Here is a 24,266-nt window from a genome sequence, read left to right as displayed (position 1 = left end):
CTCTGTATAGCTCTGGCTGTCCTGAAACTCACTCTGTAGACCAAGCTGGACTCGAACTCTCAGAGATTCTCCTGCCTCTGCCTTGAGTGTTGGGACTAAAGGCTAGCACCACCACACCCAGCCAGTTTTTTAAGATATACTTTGTTTGTGTGTGTTTTGCCTGCATATATGTATGTACGTCACATATGTGCCTGATGCCTGTGTTCAGAAGAAAGCATTGGATTCCTTGGAACCGGAGTTGTGGATTGTGAACCAACGCATGGGTGCTGAGAACCAAACCCAGGTTCTGCAAGAGCAGTTAGTGCTGAGTGCTTCTCCAGTCTGTTTTATATGAAGCCCATTCTCTGGCAAACTCCCAGCTCTGGCCTTTTGCCACTATCTGAGCAAGCCTGTTAACTCACTTATGAACATACACTGGGGAAAGACGTTAGGAACTAGGGAGCCTGGGTGCTTCTGTTGCTCTTTTCCCCTGAGTGGCAGCTGGTTTGATGGCCAAGTGAAATTAGAGGATTTGGTGGGATCTCTGAGCTGTCTGCTAAATTACAGCCTACTATAGCAGTGGATTTGGGGTCAGCTGTTATGTATTTTGACCACCTTTTAAATTTTCACCCATATACTTTGGGCTCATAGCAAATTTGAGTGGAAGGTATAGAGATGACTTGCTCTCCCCAGGCCTCCCTATGTGTCAACATCCAACACTAAAATGGTGTGTGCACTTTACCCTTCCAATTGACCACAGACACCATTGACTTCGAAAGACCTTCATATGAATGGATCATCCTTCCATTTTGTGGTGAACTTAAAAATGCTTAGCTTGTTTCACAAAGGGGCAAATTCTACCCCCTCCCCGTTCTCTGTATGCCAATTTGAGTATGAGGTTGTGTGTGCACCATAGTATGCATATTGAGACCCAAAGACAACTTTCCTCTTTCTGCCATGTGGGTCCTGGAGATCGAATTCATCCAGTTTGGTGACAAGCACCTTTTACCATCCTAGACATATCTCTAGGAAATAGTAGTCAGCTGGGGAACAATATAAGATGGTCTGAATTGCTTGTAACTACATACTGACTGAATATGAATGGCGTTCAGTGGTTCCCAAGACATCTGTTCATGTTGACATGCACAAATCACATTAGACAATCGGGACCATTATCCATACAATTCAAGCAAAATTGCTTTTATTGGAGTACCCAAATAATTCTGACTCCAGTATTTGTTGGCTTAGATTATCCCAGTGGCTGTCTTAATTTCCCACTTAATTAGGCTTGTTTAAACACGTATTTAAGTGCCCTCTTTTTGTCTTAAGACAGCCACTTTCCCTTTGAGTTTGCATTAGGTGATAAACAACTTGATTTGACAGGAATTGGTATTGAGCAGTGACTAGAATTTGCTCATACATGTACGTCAGGCCCAACATTATTTGTGGGATGGTGGAGAAAGCATGACTTTACTGTCAGGCCCTGGAAACCCAGGAGATTAACTTGAATTCACTGGACTTTTTAGGTTCTTACTCTTGGTCCACAAGGCATTCTTTTTTAAGTAGTGAATTGACAAAGAGCCAAACTGTTGAAAGAGTCTCTGCTTTTCTACACCCCCCACCCCACCCCAACTTTGACCAAAGACATGCAAATAACTTGCCCTGAATGACAAAGAAGTCCGCAGGGCTGAGTGGAGGGGGGTGTTGTAGAATGCTGTCTTCCCTTGGGTAAGGTAGGCCAAGGTTGGGGAGGGTAAGCAGGGGCGGTTTGAGGGACACCCTTTTAAAGACAATACCCGTCTGTAGTCTCACCTCTTGTAAGACCCAAAACATTCAGATGTGTAGATATCTGTATATTTGAACCACATTTTGCTTGCTAAGCTAACAGCACACAACCAGACTGTTGTGCGCATGGATACTAAGATGGCAGAATACCACGCAGCCCTGGAGATGTAATGCCTTCAGGGTCCTACAGAGAGCACTGGTCACAGAAACCAGGGCTCTAACCTGCAGGGGCGTTCATTATTTAGACCTACTGAGTAGACTTGGGTCTTTGAACATTTCTTCCAAATACTTGTGCATGCTCTTGAAGTCCATTAAACTATGCCATCTCACTGGTCTTTGTCAACACTCCAGTAGTTACTTTGTTCTTCTCTTCAGTCCTGAAAAATATTTAATGGCTAATACAGGCCATTTTGAAAGTCAGCCCTGGGTTAGAACCCAGGACTGCACTCCCCCTTTGAGAAATAATATCCCCAGCTCTCATAAGACATCTGTGGTAAAGTTGGAGATGAACTCTTAATTTCTTCATGTACAGGGGGTGTTCATTTTTTTATTCATACCGAATTACATGAACTAAATACATTATCATTTCATTTCTAGGGGCTTATATATTTGGGTAATTTTCTTTAGCCTAGACTCAAAATAATTTTCTGTGTAAAGAGTTCCTAGTTAAAGAACTGCAGCTGAAATGTAAGGTTTTGCAGTAAACTGTTGGAATGTAAATGTCAGCCAAGAGGCAAGTGTTTGGTGTTCAGCCTGTGGAAGTTGAGACTGTCAGTGGTCAGTCAGAAAATACAAAAGTGGTTGTGAAAGAACTTTACTGTTCGTGACCGGAGCTGTAGAGCACATTGGGCCCAGCCTTGTAGAAAACTCGTTCTGAGTTGGTGGCAGGGCACATGTGCAGAACCCTAGGTATTGTAGAAGTCTCTGGGAATATACCTTTGCAAATGTCCTCTCGGCTACCGGCTTTGACACCAGATGTTGCTGGCACCTGGGCTAAGCTTCTGGTATTTTCCAAGTATTCTAAAATACAAATGGAGTCTGGCTGGCTTTAGGCTGCCTGGGCTCAAAGCTTAGCTCTGACTGTCACCAGGCTCAGTCCTCTCATCTGTAAAATGGGAATGATGATTGGTTCTCTCAGGAGATAAGCAGCTGAAGGTGGACAACCTGGAGCCAAGAGGACCACCTAAGTCTACAGTAATAAAAGCTCTCCTCCTTGCTTGGAAAACAGACCAGGATTCTTGTAGGGGGTTGGGTGAGCCCTTGTTCTTCTCTTGTTTATTTTTTTTTCCAGAGTGGGGGTGGGGAGGAGCTTTGGGTCATAAAATAACATTTGAGTTGTGTAGTGCTGCCTCTCTGTACAAACCTTACTGTGAATTGCTGTTAGAGGTGAAATTGCTACCCAATGGTCCCTCTACCCAGGGCCCATGGGTGACCCAGCCTACTTCCTAAAAACAATGACCACTGCATAACAGTGCTAGGAGGCTTTTGTTACAAGGGCAGCTCCACCTCTTCCCTCTCCCTATTTTCCAAATTGTGCTAAGCAATCACCGACCATGTATTTTTTGTTGTTAGTTTTAGTTTCTGAAGTGCCCTCAGGCATGTTCTGAAATGGAGTAAAATGTATCTTTCTGTGTAGATGTGTCTACCACAGGGGTCTCCTGAGCTGCTGGGACTTGGGGGGTCTACTTGGGAGGTGACTGGTGAGAAGCAAGGCTGGTGGGGGTGTTGGGGAAGAGTACCCCCAGACAGTGCTCAGCTCCCAGTGCGGGTCGCCAGGGCTCTGTCTTCTCTTGCAGCATGCTTACCTCTTTACAGCTGTAGCCAAACTGTCAGGTCCATAATGATGGTTTTGATTACAGTGGCCAAGCCCAGCTGTGTGTGGTGAGCTGGTGGGCTCGCCCATCCCCCAAGCCCAGAAGGCTCGCTCTTTCCCGCCCAGGGCTTGCGGTTTGTCATCTGTTCTCACAGAGCCCCACAGAGCCCCCCTGTGTAGGCCTGTGGCTTCCTGTTCTCAAACAGGTCCAAATTTCCCCGTGAGGTATTTCCTTGTGCTCTCTCTGTCTTCCACACACCCCTCTACTTAGAAGGAAGGGTGGCAGGGAGGAAGAGAACAGGAGAGTGAATAGGTGCTGGCTGTGATCTTTACATGACCTGGCAGCAGATCCCACAGCTTGTATTAGCTGCACAAGTCAAACAGATGGATCCGGATTGACAGAACTGTGTTCCCTCACCCTGGCTCCAGAGGCAGCCAAGTTGGGAGCTTGAATGTGATTTTACTACTTTGGGTAGATTTTCTGGTCTTGGTGAGGAGCTCCTGACATGCTATGCTCTGACGTGTAGCATGAAATGGTTAATGGATATGGTATGTGTCTGCTCCCCCTTGCTTTCTCTTTCTCTTGCTAGAATTAGTCAGGAAGAAAAAAAGAAAGAGGAAGGAAGGAAGAAGGGGGGGAGGGATAGCTGAGCCAGCCTGGTACTTGGGAGGCAGGTGGATTTCTATTAGTTCCAAGCTAGCCTGATCTACATACTTAAGTCAAGGTGTAGGCCAAACAGAGATACATAGTGAGGCCTTCTCCTTCCATCCCTCCCTCCCTCCTTTTCTCCCTTCCTCCTTTTCTCCTTTCCTCCCTCCCTCCCTCCCTCCCTTACCCCCCTCTCCCCCCTCTCTCATTCATTCTTCCTTTCTTTCTTTTGGAGGAGACAGGGTTTCACTGCATAGCCCTGGCTGTCCTGGAGCTTACTGTGTGGAACAGGCTGTCCTGGAACTCACAGATCTGCCTGCCTCTGCTTCCTGGGTGCTGCAGTTCAACTCATGAACTGCTATGGCCTCCTCTCCTCCTCTCCTTTCCTCCTTCTTGCATGTTTTCTTTAAAAGAAACAAGTGTGTGTGTGTGTGTGTGTGTGTGTGTATTATGTGCCTATAGAGGCCAAAAGAGACAGTTACCTCTGAAGTTGGAGTTACAGACAATTGTGTGCCCTCCAGAGTAGATCCTGGGGTCTGAACTTGGATCCTCTGGAAGAACAGCCTGCTAGCTCTAAGCCACCTGTCTTGTTCCTGGACTTTCTTATTCCTTAGTTTAAGTAAAGCATGTGTATTTTATTTTTCCCTCTGAGCATCCATTGATTAGCACCACAGTTCGTTCACTAGCAGATCAGGCGTTCTTTGTGAAGTGAGAGAAAACTGCAGACAAGTCCTCTTCCCTGCCTCCTGTCCTCAGCCTCATCCCTCTGGACCAAGGCTCTCAGGCCAGCTTTTAATGTGTTGCACATGTTTCTGTTTCTAGGACTTCAGGATGCGTTTGACAGTGACTGGGAAACTGGGAGGATCATGCCAAACAATTATAAAAATGGATCGGATGACGGGGTCCTCGCTTACAAACTCCTGGTACAAACTGGCAGCCGAGACAAGCCCATCGACATAAGTCAGGTATTCACTATGCCTCTGGACACTGAACAGTTACATGTAGGCAGCTAGCCATTGGAGTGGGGCTGGCAGTGTATAATCCCACCTTGTGTTCCATGAGGACCTGAAGTGATAGGAGATGGCAGGAAGAAGCCTGAACTGCCTCTGAGCCATCTTGTCCCACCATCTAGCTATGTGACCTCAAGCTAGCCAGGAAACTTCCCTTTCCCTGCCTGTCAAATGAGGGGACAGACAGATGTTGCCTCTAACACAATAGTAATGAGCAAAATACAGTTTTGACACTGCAGGCTTTTCCCAGTGATGGGAAGCATTGACCCATACTGGACTTTCAGAGTTTAATACTGAAATGTGTTATATGAAAATACATTAGTATAGTGGTCTCGGTTATATTCAGACATGGGATGGTGGATTTGTTGGGAAGCAATCATTTGATTGGGTAGGTGAGTGGCCTGGAAGATGAGAGAAGCCACTAGAGGTTGAGGATGCATTTGTTATTTGATGCTTTGTGGGGTCATCTTGGCTTCAGCAGTAGATGCTGAGTTTTGGCAGCTCACCGCTCCTGAGTATAGCAAACAGAAGCACGCGTAGAAGCATGCAACCTCCCCATGTTGCTCACTCCACAGTATGTTGAAAGGTGTTCTTTTTGATAGCATTCTGTATTTGAAGTACTTGGACTCTAGCATATCCCATCTGGTTTCCTCAGGCATGTTCAGGGGTGCATTTGCACCCTGAATTTGGGGTGAGTCCCGGGCCTCTTTTCTCTTGATAGTTTACTTTCCTATCTTTAGGCAGAAAACATCTCGTTAAAGATCTTCTTGTCAGCTCTGCATATTGTCCTCTCTCCCTTTTGCTGGCAATAAAGGTGACAGATTTACAAAGTACATTGTTGAGAGTCATTGTGGAGCGTGAAGTTTGGTGCTTTATAGTGGCGTGCAATGAGCCGTCAGGCCTGACAAGGGTACGGTAGACCAACCTGCCTGAGAAGATAGCAGGGACAGACTGAGTTGGAGTTAGGGATCAGGGAGCCTATGGGATACCAGGGAGCATATGGGGGCCCTATGGGGACCAAGCACCAAGATATCATTTCCTCTCCTGGGAGAAAGAAGAGTATGCTGCGTGTGTAGAGGGCAGGAGCTGTGCTATGTAATTCCAGAGACAGTCTGAGGACCTACAGTTGTTAGAGATCCCGTGGATTAATTGAATCCAGATCCCTGCTGTCTACTCCCCCCCCCCCCCCCCCCCCCCCCCCCGCACCCCCCAGTCTCTTCCATGCTCTTTATTCCCCCACTCTTTTCTCTGTGAACTCCTGTCACTGGTGTTCGTTAAGAAAGACCAAACGTTGGAAGGAGGCCTGGGTCTAAAGTAAACAGGAAATTTTTTTGATGTATCTACCATATATATAATCTACACTGTGTCTCGTAGTGTCTTTGACCCAAGCAAAGCCCACAAGACCTGTAGAGGGAGCAGATGTGGCCACTGAATCTGACCAAGGTGCAGAAGTGATCCTCCTCAGAAGGGCCCTGGCTTTGCATCTTTGTCTTTTATGTTCTGGCGATGGGCATTTTTTTTTTTTGAATACACAGGTCATTGGAGGCTGTGTTAGCAAAATTTATACAGATGCTGTTTTATTTTATAGCTCCCTCCATTTACTGGGTGGTATTTCCTTCAGTGTTAACAACAGAGGTTAACTGCACACAGACGTGGATAGGGATGCTTGCCAGCTTCCCCTCTGCCCCTCCTATAAATATGTTTTTCCAGATTGTTCATTCCCCGCCTTGGCTGCAGACAGTCTTTTTTAGCATTCAGATTTAATTGGTTCAGCCAATTCCTGGGCCATCTGCGGAACAGTGTGTTTGCTGTAAACACACTGGTGATCGCATCCCCCAATAAGTGTATTTTCAAAGACATCAAAGGTATTCTTGTGGGACTGGGGCACTGTGGAGGCATGGATATTCTACTGTTTGTTGGAAATGTGGGTACAAAGCCTTGCTCTCCCAGCAGGAGTGTGTTTACCCCACAGCCCGCTCTGAATGACCTCTGTTCTTCCCTGTTTTTTGTAGTTGACTAAACAGCGTCTGGTGGATGCAGATGGCATCATTAATCCGAGCGCTTTCTACATCTACCTGACCGCTTGGGTCAGCAACGACCCTGTAGCTTACGCTGCCTCCCAGGCCAACATCCGGCCTCACCGCCCAGAGTGGGTCCATGACAAAGCCGACTACATGCCAGAGACCAGGCTGAGAAGTAAGTAGCACCCCTGTTTAGAGAGGCTCCGTCAGTCCCTGCCTGGAGCTTAGCAACAGCCCCATCCGTTGCCACTCCCCAGGGTTCAAAAGTGTAAATAGAACAATATATTTCTTTTAGTTTAAAACTCTGGGAGACAGATGAGGATGTGTAATGGAACACAGCCCTGCGCTCTCACGTTGAGAAGTGAGTGTTTCTAACCTCCTTTTGCAGCTTTAACTCAAGGCATTTCTCCTGATGCCAGCTGTTCTGTGTGAAAACTGAGGACGCCTCCACATTGAGTGTTATTTTACTATGGTCGAGTTTTATCACTAGGGATTGTATGTTTATCTTAACTTTGTCAACTGCGGTGTTGAAGGGATTTTTGGCATGTTGGGTCATTTCTATAAGCCACCAAGCACCTGCGCTCTGTCAGAGCTGTTTAAACTGGAGAGAAAAAGTCTGTATACATCAGTGCTCTCCTCTTCCTTCACCTCTAAGCCTGGGGTTTGAAAGGTGGCTCTGTGTGGATTTAATCTGCATTTACGTTAGAGATGTTAGTAGCAGCATATGCTTTGGATATTGGGCCAAGAGAAGACATGAGAAAGAAGACGGGTCCTTTTTGCAAACAGGGCAGGCAGCGGTCTCAACTGCCCTGTACCTAAACCCCAGAGCCTGGTGGCAAGCAGCCAAGGCTTGTCTTAATGAAAATTTATAGTTGAGATTATAATAGGGCAAATCATGTTTAGCAAGTCAACTGAATGACCCCAAAGGGTGTGGAACACACAAGGGCAGTGACTAAATGCTTGTTGTGTGAGGATTTCTTCCCCTGTTGCTGAAGACTTAGCATTGCATTAGAAAAGCAGAGAAGGTTTAAGTTGCTAGGTCACTAAAGGACAAGTATTTTTTCTGTGAGGCATGACTCTGGGATTATTTTGGTCTTATAAATGGTCGAGGAGAACAGATTGATATAGGAACAAAAAAAAAGTATTTTCAACTTTTAAGTCTTATGGCATTTGGACCTCCCAAATGGTAGTTGCTTCTGGGGTAATAAAATCAAAGCCTTAAAAAAAAAAAAAAAAAAAAAAAGAAGGAGATCAGAGCAGATCATAGAGGACTTCCTCTGCCCACCCAACTCCTACCCACCACTCCCACCCCTACCCCCACCCCCGCCACTACCAAATAAAAATCAAAGGGTTGATTATAGGCTGGAGAGATGGATGGCTCAATGGGTGGCTTACCACACAAGCATGAGGACTGGATTTGAGTTTCCAGAAGCCACATGAAGCTGGGTGTAGTAGCCTGTTGGTAATCCCAGTGCACATGGCAAGAGGAGAAGCGGGGAGGGGGATGGAAGTGTTCCTGGATTCCAGAGCCAGCTAGCCTCAAATATACAGCAGCGAACAGCAAGAGACTTTTCACAGGGAAGTTAGGAGAAGATTGACATCTTAGATTGTCCTCTGACCTCCACATATGTGCCTGTACATGCATACACACACACACAAGGGGTGGGGGGGTGGGGGGAGGGAAATGTTAAACCAACAGGGAATATTGTAAAGGCCCAGAATCATTTATGGTTTGTTGGTAGGAAGGTAACGGGCGAACTTTTGGGAAGTTCTCTTCTCGTTACCTCACACCCAGTGTCTATGGAGTTCACCGAGGTCCCTTCCTTACCTCACTTCTCTCTCCAGTCCCAGCAGCAGAGCCCATCGAGTATGCTCAGTTCCCTTTCTACCTCAACGGCCTACGAGACACCTCAGACTTTGTGGAAGCCATAGAAAAAGTGAGAGTCATCTGTAACAACTATACAAGCCTGGGACTGTCCAGCTATCCCAATGGCTACCCCTTCCTGTTCTGGGAGCAGTACATCAGCCTGCGCCACTGGCTGCTGCTAGCCATCAGTGTGGTGTTGGCCTGCACGTTTCTAGTGTGCGCAGTCTTCCTCCTGAACCCCTGGACGGCCGGGATCATTGTGAGTTTATTACAAGGGTCTTTATGGAAGTCAGATTCCTTTCAGCACAGCTCTTGCTGCAGCCGGGGAGTTTTGTTTATGTCTGGGCTTTTGGAGGAGGAGGGTATGGATTGCATCATCTGTAAGATATTTATTCTACTTGAGGTGGTGAGGTTCCTAGGGAAGGTAGATCCTCTAATGCCACAGTCTGTGTCCCTCTCACACAGCGTGAAAAAAAATGCATGGGGGTGTGTGTGTGGGGGGGGGGTTGCTTTGTAAGCATACTGCATGAGAGCGCTAAGACTTTATTAAGTTAAAAATAATCCAAGTCTCATCATGTGTCCTCATCCCAGAAAGTACTTCTGTGTGTGATGTGGAAGTTTGCACAGAAGTTAGTGCGGGGCGGGGCGGGGGTTGGGGGGTGGGGAGGATGACACTTAGGCTTTTGTGCACCTGGTACCCTGGAACTCCTAGGGAAGATGGCGAACTGCCATTCGCAGCCAGTTTGGGGCAACTTTTCTCCAAATCACTCTCAGATTTGAAATGAGTGTAGAGAGTCTGAAATCCTGGCATTGCTTAAGCTCCGAGAACCGTCATAGAGCCTTTAAAACGCCAGAATTATAAAAACAGGTTCTGTTTCTGGGCAGCAGGTACATTAAAGGTAAATGTTTAGTCTGTGGAAGTCTGCACAGCACTTAAGCCGTGGATGGCGTCCATCTTTCACTCGCTCTCCCGACCTCTGCCACCACCTACTGTCCTATCCCCATGCATGAAAGATCATTTTCTTTTATTCCTCCATGTGGTGAGAGTGAAGGAGAGTCACAATGAAAACCTCCTGGGTTCTAGACCAGTTTTCTCCTCCTTGGCACAAGAAACTCCAAAGTCTACCTTGTTGAAATTTTTTTTTTAACCATTCCTCCACACATTTTTTGAAGATGAAAGGCTCTTCGATACCTTTGCTTAAACCTGAGGGTCTACTTTGTGGATCCTTGTTGCTCCCCATCTCTTCAAAGCACAAAGGCCCTGGAACCTGACACATGACCTCCAGTGACTTAGTCCACTCTCAAGTCTCTTTCTTTGGTCTGTAGGCTCTCCAACCTAAGCACAACTTCTTTACCCACAGGAACCTTTACTCAACCTATGCTATCCACTTTCTTTTGGCTGCAGCCTTTAACAATAAAATACACTACAGTATGAACCCAAGGAGTTAAAGGACACTTTCTGGTGCTTAAGGTTAAAAGACTTTGTTATGAACCACAGTTGTCCTAGGTATTAGCTCCAGGACCCCTGTGTACCAGAGTCCCACTGAGCCCCAAGACAGGTATATTAAAGCAGTGTAATATTGCATGTAACCTTGCACATCCTGCTGTATACTCTGAATTATCTCTAGCAACTTATAATACTTACTATACAGTGTAAATGGTGTGTGGCTGATGGAATAACAAGGATAAAAAGCTGTAGCCTGTGATGGTACAATTCCTTACAGATTCCTCCACTGTGTGCTCCCTTTATTTTTCCTTTTCTAGGATAGGAATATTAGAAAAATAACTCGCAAAGATTGCTTACTAAACTGGGAGATAGCTCAGCCATTAAAGTACTTGCTGCACAAAGCCATGTGGTGTTAGGTGCAATGCAGTGAGACTAGGGAGTCAGAAACAAGAGGATGCCTGGCCAGCCAGCCTAACCAGTGAGCGTCAGGTATCAGTGAGAGAACCTTTCTCAGCAATAAGGAAGCTCTGAGAAAAACCCCTAGGCTCGACTTCTAGAACATGTGCGTGCATGTATGCACACACCCCCAGTACACATACATACACATCAATACATACTCATACACACAGACACATGCCCATACACATACATACTCCCATACAGATACACTCACACATGCATGCATACATACCCATACACATGAATGCATGCACACATACACACATCCATACTCACAGGCGCGCAAACACACACATACACACACAAATGCTAAACTTTGCTCTCACAAACACCTTTTTTAGCATGACAATAAGTTGTCCCCTCCATTCACACAGAAAATTGAAGTGTGAGGCAAGTTTTTCAGGGGTAAGGGAAGTCAGTACTTTACATAGCATTTAGGTGACTGGTATATTGTTGCTCCCCTCTACCCCCTAAATGAGGCCACATTGAGACTTTGAATTTGTACTGTTTGGCAGTCTAGCGTGCCTTGAGCTGACTTACTAACTGTTTGCTCCTCCTTCAAGGTCATGGTCCTGGCCTTGATGACCGTTGAGCTCTTCGGCATGATGGGCCTCATTGGGATCAAGCTGAGTGCTGTGCCTGTGGTCATCCTGATTGCGTCTGTCGGCATCGGAGTGGAGTTCACCGTCCATGTGGCTTTGGTATGGGAGGTCCTTTGGGGAAACTGGCTCATTCCAACAGGGCAGAGGAATCCGGGTCTCTCCTTTCCATAAGTCCGCAGGGACATCTTCAAGCACAGTTTTCCCAAAGAGGTCTGAAAGATTTCTGATGGGATGCACAGGGAGTAAGAAGGACCATGCGCTGCACACTGCAGTGTCTTAGAGAAGCCTGCAGGGCCTCTGCACAAAGGTGTTGGTTTGTGACTAGTAGCACTTAGTTCCAAAGTTGTCACTGTTGTCCAAGGACATTCTCTGTGTTTAGGCAAACATTCACGCTTTTAAATATAGTCATAAAGTGAGGATCAAGCAAGACCTCCCTCAGAGGCTTGCCAGGGATAGCGTAATTGAGGGTGAGGTAGCTGGCAGCCACAGAAATACCCTCGGGCCTGTGAAGGAAAGCTCGGGTGCACAGCCCTGAAGAGCCTGCTCTTCCACCCCAGCCCACCCAGCTCTGTAGACCTCCCAGCTTCTGCATGCATGCATGGCGGCAGAAAACAAGAAGACCAGGGGTGGTTTCACCAGGACATTGGCCCCCTCCCTTCATGCACTGCCTTGTTGGAAGAAATTAACTGGAAAGAGAGTCTAGAATCCAAAAGATGAGCTGGTTGTTTTACACACTGACCTTGTAGCATTGTGTGGTTTAATTTTTGCCTACACATGTACTCACAGTGTTAAGCACCTAGGGCTGTTAACAGGCACTTGATAAATAGTATTGACTGAATAAATGCTAGTGTTTGGAATGTCCAAGTTGGGCCTGAACCAAGGGATGTTAGCACTGCTTTTCCAGCATTGTGCTTTGGGTGTGGCACATGGGTCTGTGCCTTCGGTAGCCTCTCAGAGCTGCCACCGTTCTCACGGGCTGGCACATGGGTCTGTGCCTTCGGTAGCCTGTCAGAGCTGTCACCGTTCTCACGGGCTGGCACATGGGTCTGTGTCTTCGGTAGCCTGTCAGAACTGCCACCGTTCTCACGGGCTGTGGGTGTGGATGTTCAGAAGGAATGTGTTTGAAGCTACCAGTAAGATGATGATTTGGAAACATTATCTCAGAGTTGTCCATGTGTGTGTAGTGTGTGTGTGTGTTTGAACGAGTACATGTGTTACCTGTGGAGACTGGAAGGTAACTGATACTGTTACTGAGAAACCATTTGCCTTGGTTTTTTTTTTGGACAGAATCTCACTGGCCTGGAGCACACTGAGTAGGTTAGGCTGGCTAATGGGCAAAGTCCACGGATCTGCCTGTTGGGATTATACGCCTGGACCACCATGCTTTGAGTTTTATTCAAAATATGCATTATCATTAACTTTGGCTCAGTACTATGAGCAGGGCATTGTAATGAATCCAGATTCAGTGAGACCAAGTAAACATTGTAGGAGCTAAGCAGTAAACTCCTGAGCGTAGGTTTTGGAAAAAAAAAAAAAAAAAAAAAAAAAGCAGAGGCAATGTCTAGTATCTCTACCAGAGCTGAGGCTGGAATGTCAGCTCACGTGGTAGAAGGCTTGGCTAGCTAACATAAGCTCAAAACCCTCTGCTACTCCAGCTCCAGTGGACCTAAGGTCCTCTTATCTTCTATGGGCTCCAGGCAAGCACATGGTGAACAGACTTATGCACATACATACAAGCAAAACACCTATGCACACTCTTATTTTCAGAAGACCTAATAAACAATGCCTTATTGTGACATTAAAAAGTCAGTCATCCTTTTGGCTATCTTGCTACATTTTAGATGATTTTTTTTCCCCTTAATAATAGTCTCTTTGAGATAACTCTGTCCACCTACAGAAACTTGAGAATTACTTAACTTGTAGGGTAAGGGCTCTAGGTAAGGTGGCAATGTGCTTGCCTAGCCTCCTGGATAACCTAGGCTCTATCCTCAGCACCTCCAAAAACTAGGCGGAGTAGTGCCCACCTGGAAACCTCGGCAGGAAGTGGAACAAGGAGGCTTCAGCTCAAGGTCATTCTTGTACAGTAGTGGGTTTGAGGACCGTCTGAGTTACATGAGAAGAATCAACAGGATCCAAGTATAGACACAGCTGAGCACTTTCCCACATGTAGAGTGTGACCATGTCAATTTTTTCCTTTGTCCAGGCCTTTCTGACAGCCATTGGGGACAAGAACCACAGGGCCATGCTCGCTTTGGAGCACATGTTCGCTCCCGTTCTGGACGGTGCTGTGTCCACTCTGCTGGGTGTCCTGATGCTCGCAGGGTCTGAGTTTGATTTCATTGTCAGGTAAGCAGAGATGGAAGGGGAGGTTTGATACAGAATGTTACTGTCTTTGTGGCTCATTCCTTCTCTGTCTGGTAGGAGATGCAGCTCAGCCTGTCTCTTACAGGCATCCTAGTCTAGCACTACCCTGGGTTAGAGTAGAGGCAACTCCACAGCTTGAAAGAGCATGTGGTAGCCCATGTGTTGAGATTCCAGTTGCAAACATCTATAGAGAGATTGCTTCTGGTAATTAATGACATTCAGCTTTGGGTCCCTCTCCTTCAGAACTTGGAAGGGATGGGGCTATAGCTCATTCGGGTACTAGGCATTCGTGAAGCCTTAGGTTCCATCTCCCATATCATATAAAACAGGTGCAGGTGTCTTATCTCTTTAATCCCAATCTTTAGCTATATAGTGAGTTTGGGGATAGCCAGGGATGCATGAGACCCCAAAACAAACTGTAGAAAGAAAACATCATCTACCAGCAATATGGTCACCTAGCCGTAAGTACACATGGGAAATGAGTACAGTGTACTCAGATTTTGTGTTTGCGTCCCTTCTGAGGCTTCATAAATGCTGAACACCTGACCGCAGGTTCAAATTTAGAGACTCTAAGCTTGGCCTGTGTACTCCTCTTCGCATCACAAGGCCGAATTTTGTTCCTTTGGGTAAGGTGCTGACTTTGCAAAGTAAAGTTTTCATTTTGGAAAGACCCTTAACCGCCCAAGAAAGAAACAACTCTAAAGCAATGTTGGCTTCACTGGGTGCCTCCTGGATTAAAACCATAATCCCCTGGGGAGGAAAAACCAATGTTTAAAGATGCTGGTATGTCTTTAGAGTAGGGCAGAAGCAAGAGGTTGTGTAGGGAGTTCCGTGTCTGGAGAAATGACCTAATCAGGGTGTTCTTGGTATCATTGTCTAGTTTTTCTTTTATTGGGACTTTCTTGAAATAGGATCACTCTGTGCTTCCCTGGTTGGGCTAGAACTCCTGCACCTTCTGGCTACTCTTGAGGCTACTTTTTAGGGAAAAACACTAGTGTGTATTAAGAGCAGGAAAGTATAAGGAAGACAAGAAAATGCTTTTTAAGAGGTTGGGTGTTTTGGGATTTTTTTTGTTTACGAAACAAGCCCCATGTAGCCCAGGTTTGTCTCAAACTCCCACAGCAGAGAATGGCTTTTTGAATTGCTGATAGTCCTGCATCAGCCTTCTACGTGCTAAAATTATAGGTATGTGCTTCCGCATCTGGCTCTAATCAAGCTTTACATGTGTGTACACACAGGCTGGCCAAGTAGGGGAAGTTCACGTTTTCAAGTAAAACAGGATTTTTTAGCTAGAAGTTTTAGCTGAATGCATGGGACAAGTGAATTCAGTCCCCACTACCAGAGGAGGAAAAAGAAAGGGCATGAGGTCATTGACCAGTCTTGAGGCTTAGCCTCTTGGGCAACCAAGCTTCTGACATGGTTGGCTCATACCCTCAATCGGAGGCAGAACAGGCAGAGATTGAGTCCATATCAATGTAGACTAGAATTCCTATATAATATGCCCCCTCATTATCTGGGGCTATTAAAGTACTGATTGACAGAGGCCTTTCCAGACAGCTCCCAGGTGAGCCTGAGCATGCTTGTATTCACACAGCCTATTGGTAAGTTGGTAAACCACTCATTAAATTCTCATTTGCCAAATACCATTGAGATAGTTGCTCTAACTTAGATCCTGGTTTGGGATTGTTTTGTTTTAAAGTGTTGATTTGGTGTTTGTTTCTTCTGCGCACTCTTACACAGATACTAGCTTTGTCTTACTGGTGTTAACACCCAATGCCAAATGAGACTGATTTGGTATAGGGTCTCTTGGCTCTGCCAGCACAGAGGTAATGCCAGCCTCACAGTGCCTTTCTCGTGATTACTGGCAAGTAGCACGTTACCCATCTCTGCTGTGTGGCTCATGGTCTTCCAGGACTGGGAGGTACAATTCTCCCCAAGCAGTTCAAAGCCTAGAGAAAGCTGGGTGTGCGGAGACCTTGCAGGGCAAGTCAGCTGAGGAGCTGGTTTACAGCTTTACAGAGGATACTAAAGAACACAACCTATCCCTCATCCTGTCCTAGCCGGGCCTGCTCATTCCCTCCCAGAGATATCAGGGTTTCTGTTTCAAGCACTTAGAAGAAGGGCTTCCCATTTTCTAAAATAGGATGGATAAAGTCCGCACTGGAGTTGAATAAATGAGCAGACACTGTATACATGAAGCCGTCAGAAATCTAATTGGTCTGTTTATGTTGCAGCTAGATGGATGGGATGCAAATGTCTTAATGCCTGCCGTTGATATATGCCTCCACCAAAAGTTCCACAGTTTATGTTAGAGCAAGACATTGGCGGCTTGGGTTTTACTAATGCAACTCAGCAGGTTTTAGTGTTTACAATAGCTGTAAGGTATTTGTATTTTTATAGGGATTCTCTCTCCTTTCATCTGATGTCAAAACACACGTAGACATGGCATTGTAGTGTAACTGTTCAGTTTATGATCCAGGGGACCATTAACAGATAGATATCTAGCCTTCCCTCTTTCCTTCCAGGACATCCTAACCCCAGCCCCCAACCCCAACCTTTCCATCAAAGCCCTAGAAATCATTAGTTCCAGAAAAGCATCCCTGTGTGGAGTGTGCACCCTCCAGCTGTGCAGAGTGCTAACCAGAGGCGGGCCCTGGCTGACAGGTTTACCTTGGTATTCTTGAAGGATCCCAGACCTTTTAGCCCTCAATGGTGGGAAGCAGAACTCGCAGTTCACTCTCCCTCTTCTACCATGGTGCTTCAGCCTTTATGTTTGAATTGGCTGACGCAAAACAAGAGTATTCAAAGATGCTAAATTGTTCAACAAAAGATTGGCCTACAGAGCAGCCCTGCCATTGTGGAGAGCCCTCGCCCTGCACAATGCCCCGACTCTCACAGAATGGGCAGCAGCGTTTTCTTTGCAGAAAGCTGGTTCCTGTGTTCTAAAAAGGTTGCAATTGGAGCTGTTTGGTAAAACTGGAACCCAGAGAAATTCTAGGCAGAAAGTTGTCCTTAATGAAAGCCCAGGGAAAGCCTTACCTGATGTACTAGAGACTTAATTAGAGATTCTGCTGTAAGAGGCAGGGGCATTTCACAGTGGATTAGCTGCCTGCAGAAGCGGGCTGCTTTTCCTCCTGGGCCAAATTGTTTAAATTCTACGCCCTGTACTTCATTTGTTTGCTTCTGCTGGGCTCTCGAGAGGGCCCCTCGCTCTGCATTGTATCTGTACTTTCAGGTTCCTCGGCCATTCAGCTCACATTCCATATTTCTGTGTTGGTGTAACACGTTCATAAATAACATCACAGGCAGGAGATTTCAGCAAATTATAACATTTTCCCCCTTCCCGTCACGAACTAACGCTGGAGGGTGTAGAATCTAGTCCTCAGAGCTGTAAGGATAAAAAAAAAGAGGAAAATCCCAAACTAATCTATGCCAAGTTTGAACTAGGGTTTCGCAGCTGGCTTCTCAGCAGAGCGGGTTTGTTGAGCTGAGCTTTTAGTGGGAAGTAAGCTTTGGTGCCTGGGGGAGTGGAACGCTCTCCTTCCACACTGACAGGTCCCATATCCCTTTTGTCTTCCAGATACTTCTTTGCTGTCCTGGCCATTCTCACCGTCTTGGGGGTTCTCAACGGACTGGTTCTGCTGCCTGTTCTCTTATCCTTCTTTGGCCCATGTCCTGAGGTCAGTGATTGCCCAGAGCTCCCCCAAATGCCACCTGATTGAGATATTCAGGTTCTACCATATTAGCTGATGGTCTGGGCTTTTCAGTCAACATCCATTAACAATGGCTGTTTCACTTTCCCCTTTGACTAACTAACTGTTTTACACCAATGGATGGGCAGCTTCCCTCTTGGGGATATGAAAAGGAAGGTTTCTACATCAGATAACTGTTTGGGCTTAACAGGACAGACAAGATAGGTAAAAGTTACTGTCAGGCTTTTCTGGTGTTGGAAGTTGGGGCATTTTGTTTTGTTTTGGTTTTTAGACAGGATTTCTCTGGATAGCCCTGGCTGCCCTGGAACTCACTCTGTAGACCAGGCTGGTCTCGAACTCAAATCCACCTGGCTCTGCCTCCCAAGTGCTGGGATTAAAGGCATGTGTCACTACTGCCCAGCTGGGCAACATTTTTGTGCCAGAATCTTGAGTGTCTTCCAGATAGCAGGGAGAAGGGAAGTAGATACAGGATAATGTGTAGGGCTCCCCTATGAGGTCACAGAGGCCGATGAATAATCCTAGGCTTTGAACTTTGGAAGTGACCAGCAGGTAAACGAATGTAACACTTTTAATTGGAAACCTCCTTAAACAGGTATCTCCAGCCAATGGCCTAAACCGGCTGCCCACTCCTTCGCCTGAGCCGCCCCCAAGTGTCGTCAGGTTTGCTGTGCCTCCTGGTCACACGAACAATGGGTCTGATTCCTCTGACTCGGAGTACAGCTCTCAGACCACGGTGTCTGGCATCAGTGAGGAGCTCAGGCACTATGAAGCACAGCAGGGCACTGGAGGTCCTGCCCACCAAGTGATTGTGGAAGCCACAGAAAACCCTGTCTTTGCCCGATCCACTGTGAGTCACCTGGAGGGGGAACTGGGGAAGATTCATTTGTCCTGTGGCAGTGGGCCAGGAGGTTCAGGGGAGGCTCTTGCCTACTCTGAGCAGCAGATCTTGTAGACAGATGGGGTACAAGAAAAAAGTGTACGAGTCAGGTCAAATCGCAGGAAACTGCCAGCATTGCCATTCTTTGTAAAGTAAGATGTGCTTCCTTTTAATCTTGTGGACTGAAACGGGCAGTGCCAGCATTGTTACAGGGACATTGTTACAGTTGTAACAATTGTAACATTGTTACAGTTTAGTGAAGTGCTTGCCTGGCAGGGCCTTTATCTCCTTTCCCCTCTCTTGTCTCTTCACACTGTCTGTCTTGTCAGAAGGGCACATGAGGAGATGTAACAAACATCGTAGTATACCGCCAGGAGAAGAATTTATTTATTTTTTCCCTCTGGTCTCTAGTACCTTTAAGTAGCCCTGGCACAAAGTTATTTTAATTACTGTCTAAGGCTTTCCCATTGCTTTGTAGCTTCAAGCTCTTATTGTTGTAGATGGCCGGAGGGTCTATGGAAAGTACTCAGAAGCATCCTGAGTACTTAATTCCAGAAGGTAGTGAGGAGTCCATAGGCTCCTTCCTTACCCATGCCAGCTGCCCCTCTCTAGTCAAGATGCTCAGCCTTGAAGAGTCACAGAAGGCTCCAAAGCCCCTATTGCTTGCCTGAGGCCCCTACCATGTGTACAGGAAATGTGTATTCCAGTCCCAGGCTAGAGCAGCCTTCCATGAAGGAGAGAAGGGCTGGCCAGTGAATTGTGTCCCTGTCCTCTGTCTACCCCCGCCCCCCAACACACACACACCCGTGACGATGCCCTGCTGAGCTGCAGTGTGAATCTGGTTCTGTTCAGCAGGAGCCTAAAAATAGGTACAAGCTCACCGACTTTGAAGTTGGTCACGGTCCTTTTGATTGATGTGGCCACTGTGTTGCTCCGAGCTTTGTACAGAGACCCAGAAACCAGATTCTTAATAGTAAGGCAGAGATGTGTTGCCTGACAGAACTATCCGCGTGCAAGTTTTTGCTCTGTTCTTATAGTACATTTGCTTCTGGCCACACCTAGCTTGGGGCCGGGGACAGGTGAAACAAAGCTAATATGACCCAGAAACAGAGCCTTACACTTCTAAAAGCTACTGTATATGGTTGCCTCTTCCCAAGACACCCAGGTTCTTAGCCCTTCAGGACTTGGCAGTTTTGAAGAGCCTAGGCTCTGGCTGGACTGCTCAGGGTGGGACAGTTGGTTGTGGGGGTAAGTTGGGATGCTCTTGTAACTATGGGCAGTGGCTCTATGCCTCCAGCCAGCTGTGCTGGAGCAAGCAAGATTCACGTCCTGGAGGTTTCTAAAGGAATAGGTTTTCTTTTGTGGGTGGAAGGTCACCATCCTACCTCTCTGTGTTAACCTATGTCTCCTCCACAGGTGGTCCATCCTGACTCCAGACATCAGCCTCCCTTGAACCCTCGGCAACAGTCCCACCTGGACTCTGGCTCCTTGTCCCCTGGACGGCAAGGCCAGCAGCCTCGAAGGGATCCCCCCAGAGAAGGCTTGCGGCCACCCCCTTACAGACCGCGCAGAGACGCTTTTGAAATTTCTACTGAAGGGCATTCTGGCCCTAGCAATAGGGACCGCTCAGGGCCTCGTGGGGCCCGTACTCACAACCCTCGGAACCCAGCGTCCACTGCCATGGGCAGTTCTGTGCCCAGCTACTGCCAGCCCATCACCACTGTGACGGCTTCCGCTTCTGTGACTGTTGCTGTGCACCCCCCGCCTGGACCTGGGCGCAACCCGAGAGGGGGACCCTGTCCAGGCTTCGAGAGCTACCCTGAGACTGATCATGGGGTATTTGAGGATCCCCACGTGCCTTTTCATGTCAGGTGTGAGAGGAGGGACTCGAAGGTGGAGGTCATAGAGCTACAGGACGTGGAATGTGAGGAGAGGCCATGGGGGAGCAGCTCCAACTGAGGTGTGTGCCAGAGGTGTCCCAGCAGTGCTTCCCAGGGCCATCTGAGCAGTGGCCCAAACTGGACCCTGGGGGACCTTTTATTCCCAAGGCAAAGCTGACGGGGCCAAACTCATCCTTAGAGTAACAATACCATTCCAAACTGGATCTCTTTTCTTTCGCTATTAATCTCTTAGAATGCCAGTTTAACAGCTTTACCTTGGACCTGTTTGCTGCTCACTTACAGCAGAGTTCTCACAAGCATGCAGATGACTTTACAGGGTGAAAGAATTGATGAAATGTGTTTAGCACCCCAGTCAGCCCCATGGCAGGGTTTCAGGGCTCTCAGCTGCCCACCCGGAGTAAAGAGTTGTGCTGTGTAGGGCTCACAGTTCAGTGTGGACGTGACCATAATGTGACCTCCTTTTTTGTTCTCTTTTAAAGGGTAATTAAAATCTGAAGCAAAGAAGCCAAAGATTGGAAAGCCCCGCCCCCACCTCTTTCCAGAACTGACTGCTTGAAGAGAACTGCTTGGAATTATGGGAAAGCAGTTTATTGTTACTGTAACTGATTGTATTATTTTGTGAAATATTTCTATAAATATTTAAAAGGTGTACACATGTAATATACATGGAAATGCTGTATAGTCTATTGCCTGGGGCCTCTCCACTCCTGCCCCAGAGCTGGGAGACACCAGGTGCCCTCCCCCTGTGTACATTGGTCTCTGTGCCACAACCAAGCTTAACTTAGTTTTAAAAATCTCCCAGCATATGTCGCTGCTGCTTAAATATTGTATAATTTACTTGTATAATTCTATGCAAATATTGCTTATGTAATAGGATTATTTGTAAAGGTTTCTGTTTAAAATATTTTAAATTTGCATATCACAACCCTGTGGTAGGATGAATTGTTACTGTTAACTTTCGAACACGCTATGCGTGGTAATTGTTTAACGAGCAGACATGAAGAAAACAGGTTAATCCAGTGGCTTCTCTAGGGGTAGTTGTATGCGGTTCGCATGGGTGGGTGGGTGTGTGCATATGACTTTCCAATGTACTGTATTGTGATTTGTTGTTGTTCATTGTTGTGTTCCCGTTGCTTTGTATGATCTTAGCTCTGGCTTAGTTGAGCTGCAAAGGTCCAGGTCTTTTTCTGTCTGGATGCTGGTGGAATTGTGACCCCAATCATCTGTCTTATTCTCTGGGACTATTCAAGAGAAGCCAGATTTACTTCATGCCTGTGGCAGCTTCTGAGGTCATGGGTAGTCCTCCAAGCACCTCTCCTTGTGTTTCAAAAAGAAGATGTTCTCACAGACATAGCATTGCCTGTAAAGGGCCTCTATATCGTCAGCAATCATCACTGGTGGTGAAAATTGGACAACATTGCTTGATGGTGAGTCTCAGCCCGGTCATGAGATTGCCCTCAAGGGACGTGTGCTTGTCCCTTTCTGATGATCATACATACACACAGCCTCCCACCCCCAGACCCCAGGTACAGGCTCAAATAACCTATTTCATTGAAGGTCTATATTCAAGCCTTTACAAATGAGACTTCTTCCCTTGTTCGGGCAGGCTAATCCTGGTGCAGTCAACTATGTGGGGTGAGTTTCTAAGGACTCCTTTCCACTCAGTCTTTTCCTGCCTTCTCTTCCCCACTGTTATCCATCCAGTGTGATGTCCGTGAAAGAGCAGGAAGATGCCACCCCCAAAAAGTATCTAGAGTAAGCTCTTTGAACCAGGTGTTAGACTTTAAAATTTGTGTTCTCTTGGGTTTCTTTGCCTCTGGTCAGCAACTAGTAGATAAGGAAGCAAATGCCCTTATCCCTTGCAAGTAAACATTGAGGACTTGTCTCAGAGGAAGGAAGCCTAGTACCCGTGGAAGCTGTCGTGAGACGTGGACTCTGCACGCAGCTTCCCTGAATCCCTCCTGTCCTTTGGATGGGTCCCTAGTAATACCAGTAATCTAGTGCCCTCAGATCCGAAAACTTATCCCCCAAACTATAGGTTACTAATTGGAAGCCACCTGTGACTACCGTGTGTGTGTGTGTGTGTGTGTGTGTGTGTGTGTGTGTGTGTGTGTGTGTGTGTGTGTGTTCTGTGTGTCTTTGTGTGCGCCAGAGGCCCTGGCCATCCACTGCTACTGTCTTAATGCCTGTCAAGCCACTGTCTGCCTACCCAACACCAGCTCTGCTCAGATCCCTTGCACCCTGAGTTGAGGAGGGAGATGTAAAATGCTGAAGCCGCTTTTGCTGTGGTTCTTGATTGTGTCCCTCGTGCCTGAGCCTTGCACATGTGGCAGAAGGAAGTTCGTACAGCCTCTTGGCTTCTGTGCATCATGAATCACATCAGCTAAGGCAGGAAGGACACAGCTGACAGGAGACTAAAGTCAGAGTGTGTGTCTCTGTCTGTCTCTCTCATAGTTTTATTTTGTCTGTACTGTTTGTTCATTTGGATGTTTTAATTTTTAAAAGAAAAGATCTTTGCTGATATTTATAATTTTGTATCATAAGAATGTCCTCCAGAATTTGTCATGCCAGTTTATAACAAAAAAAAAATTGCAGGGATTTTATTTCTATTGGAAACACTTATTGCAGTTATGTTTTACCTTTGAACAGAAGTTTTATTTGTATAGAGTGCTTACTAATGTTAAATAGTTCAGAGTATATAACATTTACATTAAGGACTCATGGTAGGTTTTAGTGTAAGGAGTTTAAAGGAAATAAATATTCAAACTGGGTCTCGTCTGCCAATTTGGGTGGAAATGAGTTTGTGTCATTTCAATTACAAAGATGAAAGTATGCCATATAATTTATTTATATGAAAATTTATTTTTGTAGTGTACATAGTAGTCATCAAGTCTTTTGACAGAAGTATATTTTTAAAGAATTTATATGTAATGAAATCCATAATGTCTGGAACTTTGCTGAGACATGGGTGTGAGGACACATTTTGTTATAAATGACAGCAAGGGAGAGAGTATGTTTTAACAGTGTTAAGAGAGTACATGTGAGCAGCGATCCATGTGATTGGAAAGTGTTGGTGCAAGCATGGTGACCTAGTGCAGTTCTCAGATGAAAATGTACAAAACTCTCTAAATATTAATGTTCAAACACTGATAGAAATTCTAACATGAATAAAGATAATATAACTTGTTGGTTTATGTGCTTGTTTCTAGACTGTTTCTTAAACTACACGCACACAAGAAGTTCCAGGCTGTCTTTTCGTTTCCTCTTACTGGCCTTCTGAAAGCTGTTTTATGTTTATTTTGTGGGCACTGAGGAAGTCATTTAATGACTCTCTGAGTGTTATGTTCCCTTTTCTTATCTTTCCATATAGGCACACGGGAAATGAGTATGGCCAAATTCAATGTAAACATAAAAATGATCCCTGGGAAAGGTCGATCAGTGGTTAGGAGTGACAATTATTCTTACTGAGAAAGCCACTCAACTGCTATCTTGAGCTCCAGGGGATCTGATGCCCTCTTCTGGCCTCTACTGGCACCTGTCCACACTTGCACACCCCACACATAGACACACACAGAAACACTGATTTAAAAGTTAAAAGTATTTTAAATACAATAGTTATCACCATAGCTAATGACGTAACATTAACTGACCTGGTACATACAGCTGAGGATGTAGTGCGAAGTGGCCTGATTCAAGGCGATTTTTTTCTTTAAGTGTTCAGTGATGTGATTTCATCATAACCTCCTCATGCATGAGTAAAACATGAGTAGAAATAACAC

The 24,266-nt window shown here is 46.1% G+C and overlaps 1 protein-coding gene across 5 annotated transcripts in view; it reads left to right on the top strand.

The window, feature by feature from the left end:
- The window catches only part of Ptch1 (patched 1), a 65,823-nt gene extending 42,150 nt beyond the window's left edge, over positions 1–23,673 (top strand). For 3 of the 5 annotated variants that reach the window (XM_031357959.1, XM_031357962.1, XM_031357961.1), the window contains exons 16-23: positions 5,049–5,191; positions 7,249–7,432; positions 9,103–9,383; positions 11,594–11,731; positions 13,836–13,978; positions 17,577–17,676; positions 18,302–18,556; positions 20,003–20,547. In XM_031357959.1, coding sequence (XP_031213819.1) covers positions 5,049–5,191; positions 7,249–7,432; positions 9,103–9,383; positions 11,594–11,731; positions 13,836–13,978; positions 17,577–17,676; positions 18,302–18,556; positions 20,003–20,545 — 1,787 coding nt within the window. In that variant the 3' untranslated portion in view covers positions 20,546–20,547. Of the gene's footprint in view, positions 1–5,048; positions 5,192–7,248; positions 7,433–9,102; positions 9,384–11,593; positions 11,732–13,835; positions 13,979–17,576; positions 17,677–18,301; positions 18,557–20,002; positions 20,548–20,966 lie in introns of those variants that run through there. The other 2 variants (XM_031357958.1, XM_031357960.1) reach the window with 2 other exon arrangements.
- Positions 23,674–24,266: the final 593 nt, after the last annotated feature.

Source organism: Mastomys coucha, unplaced genomic scaffold (assembly GCF_008632895.1).
Source record: "Mastomys coucha isolate ucsf_1 unplaced genomic scaffold, UCSF_Mcou_1 pScaffold7, whole genome shotgun sequence".
NCBI lineage: Eukaryota > Metazoa > Chordata > Mammalia > Rodentia > Muridae > Mastomys > Mastomys coucha.
This window is presented reverse-complemented; position numbering and strand designations above follow the sequence as displayed.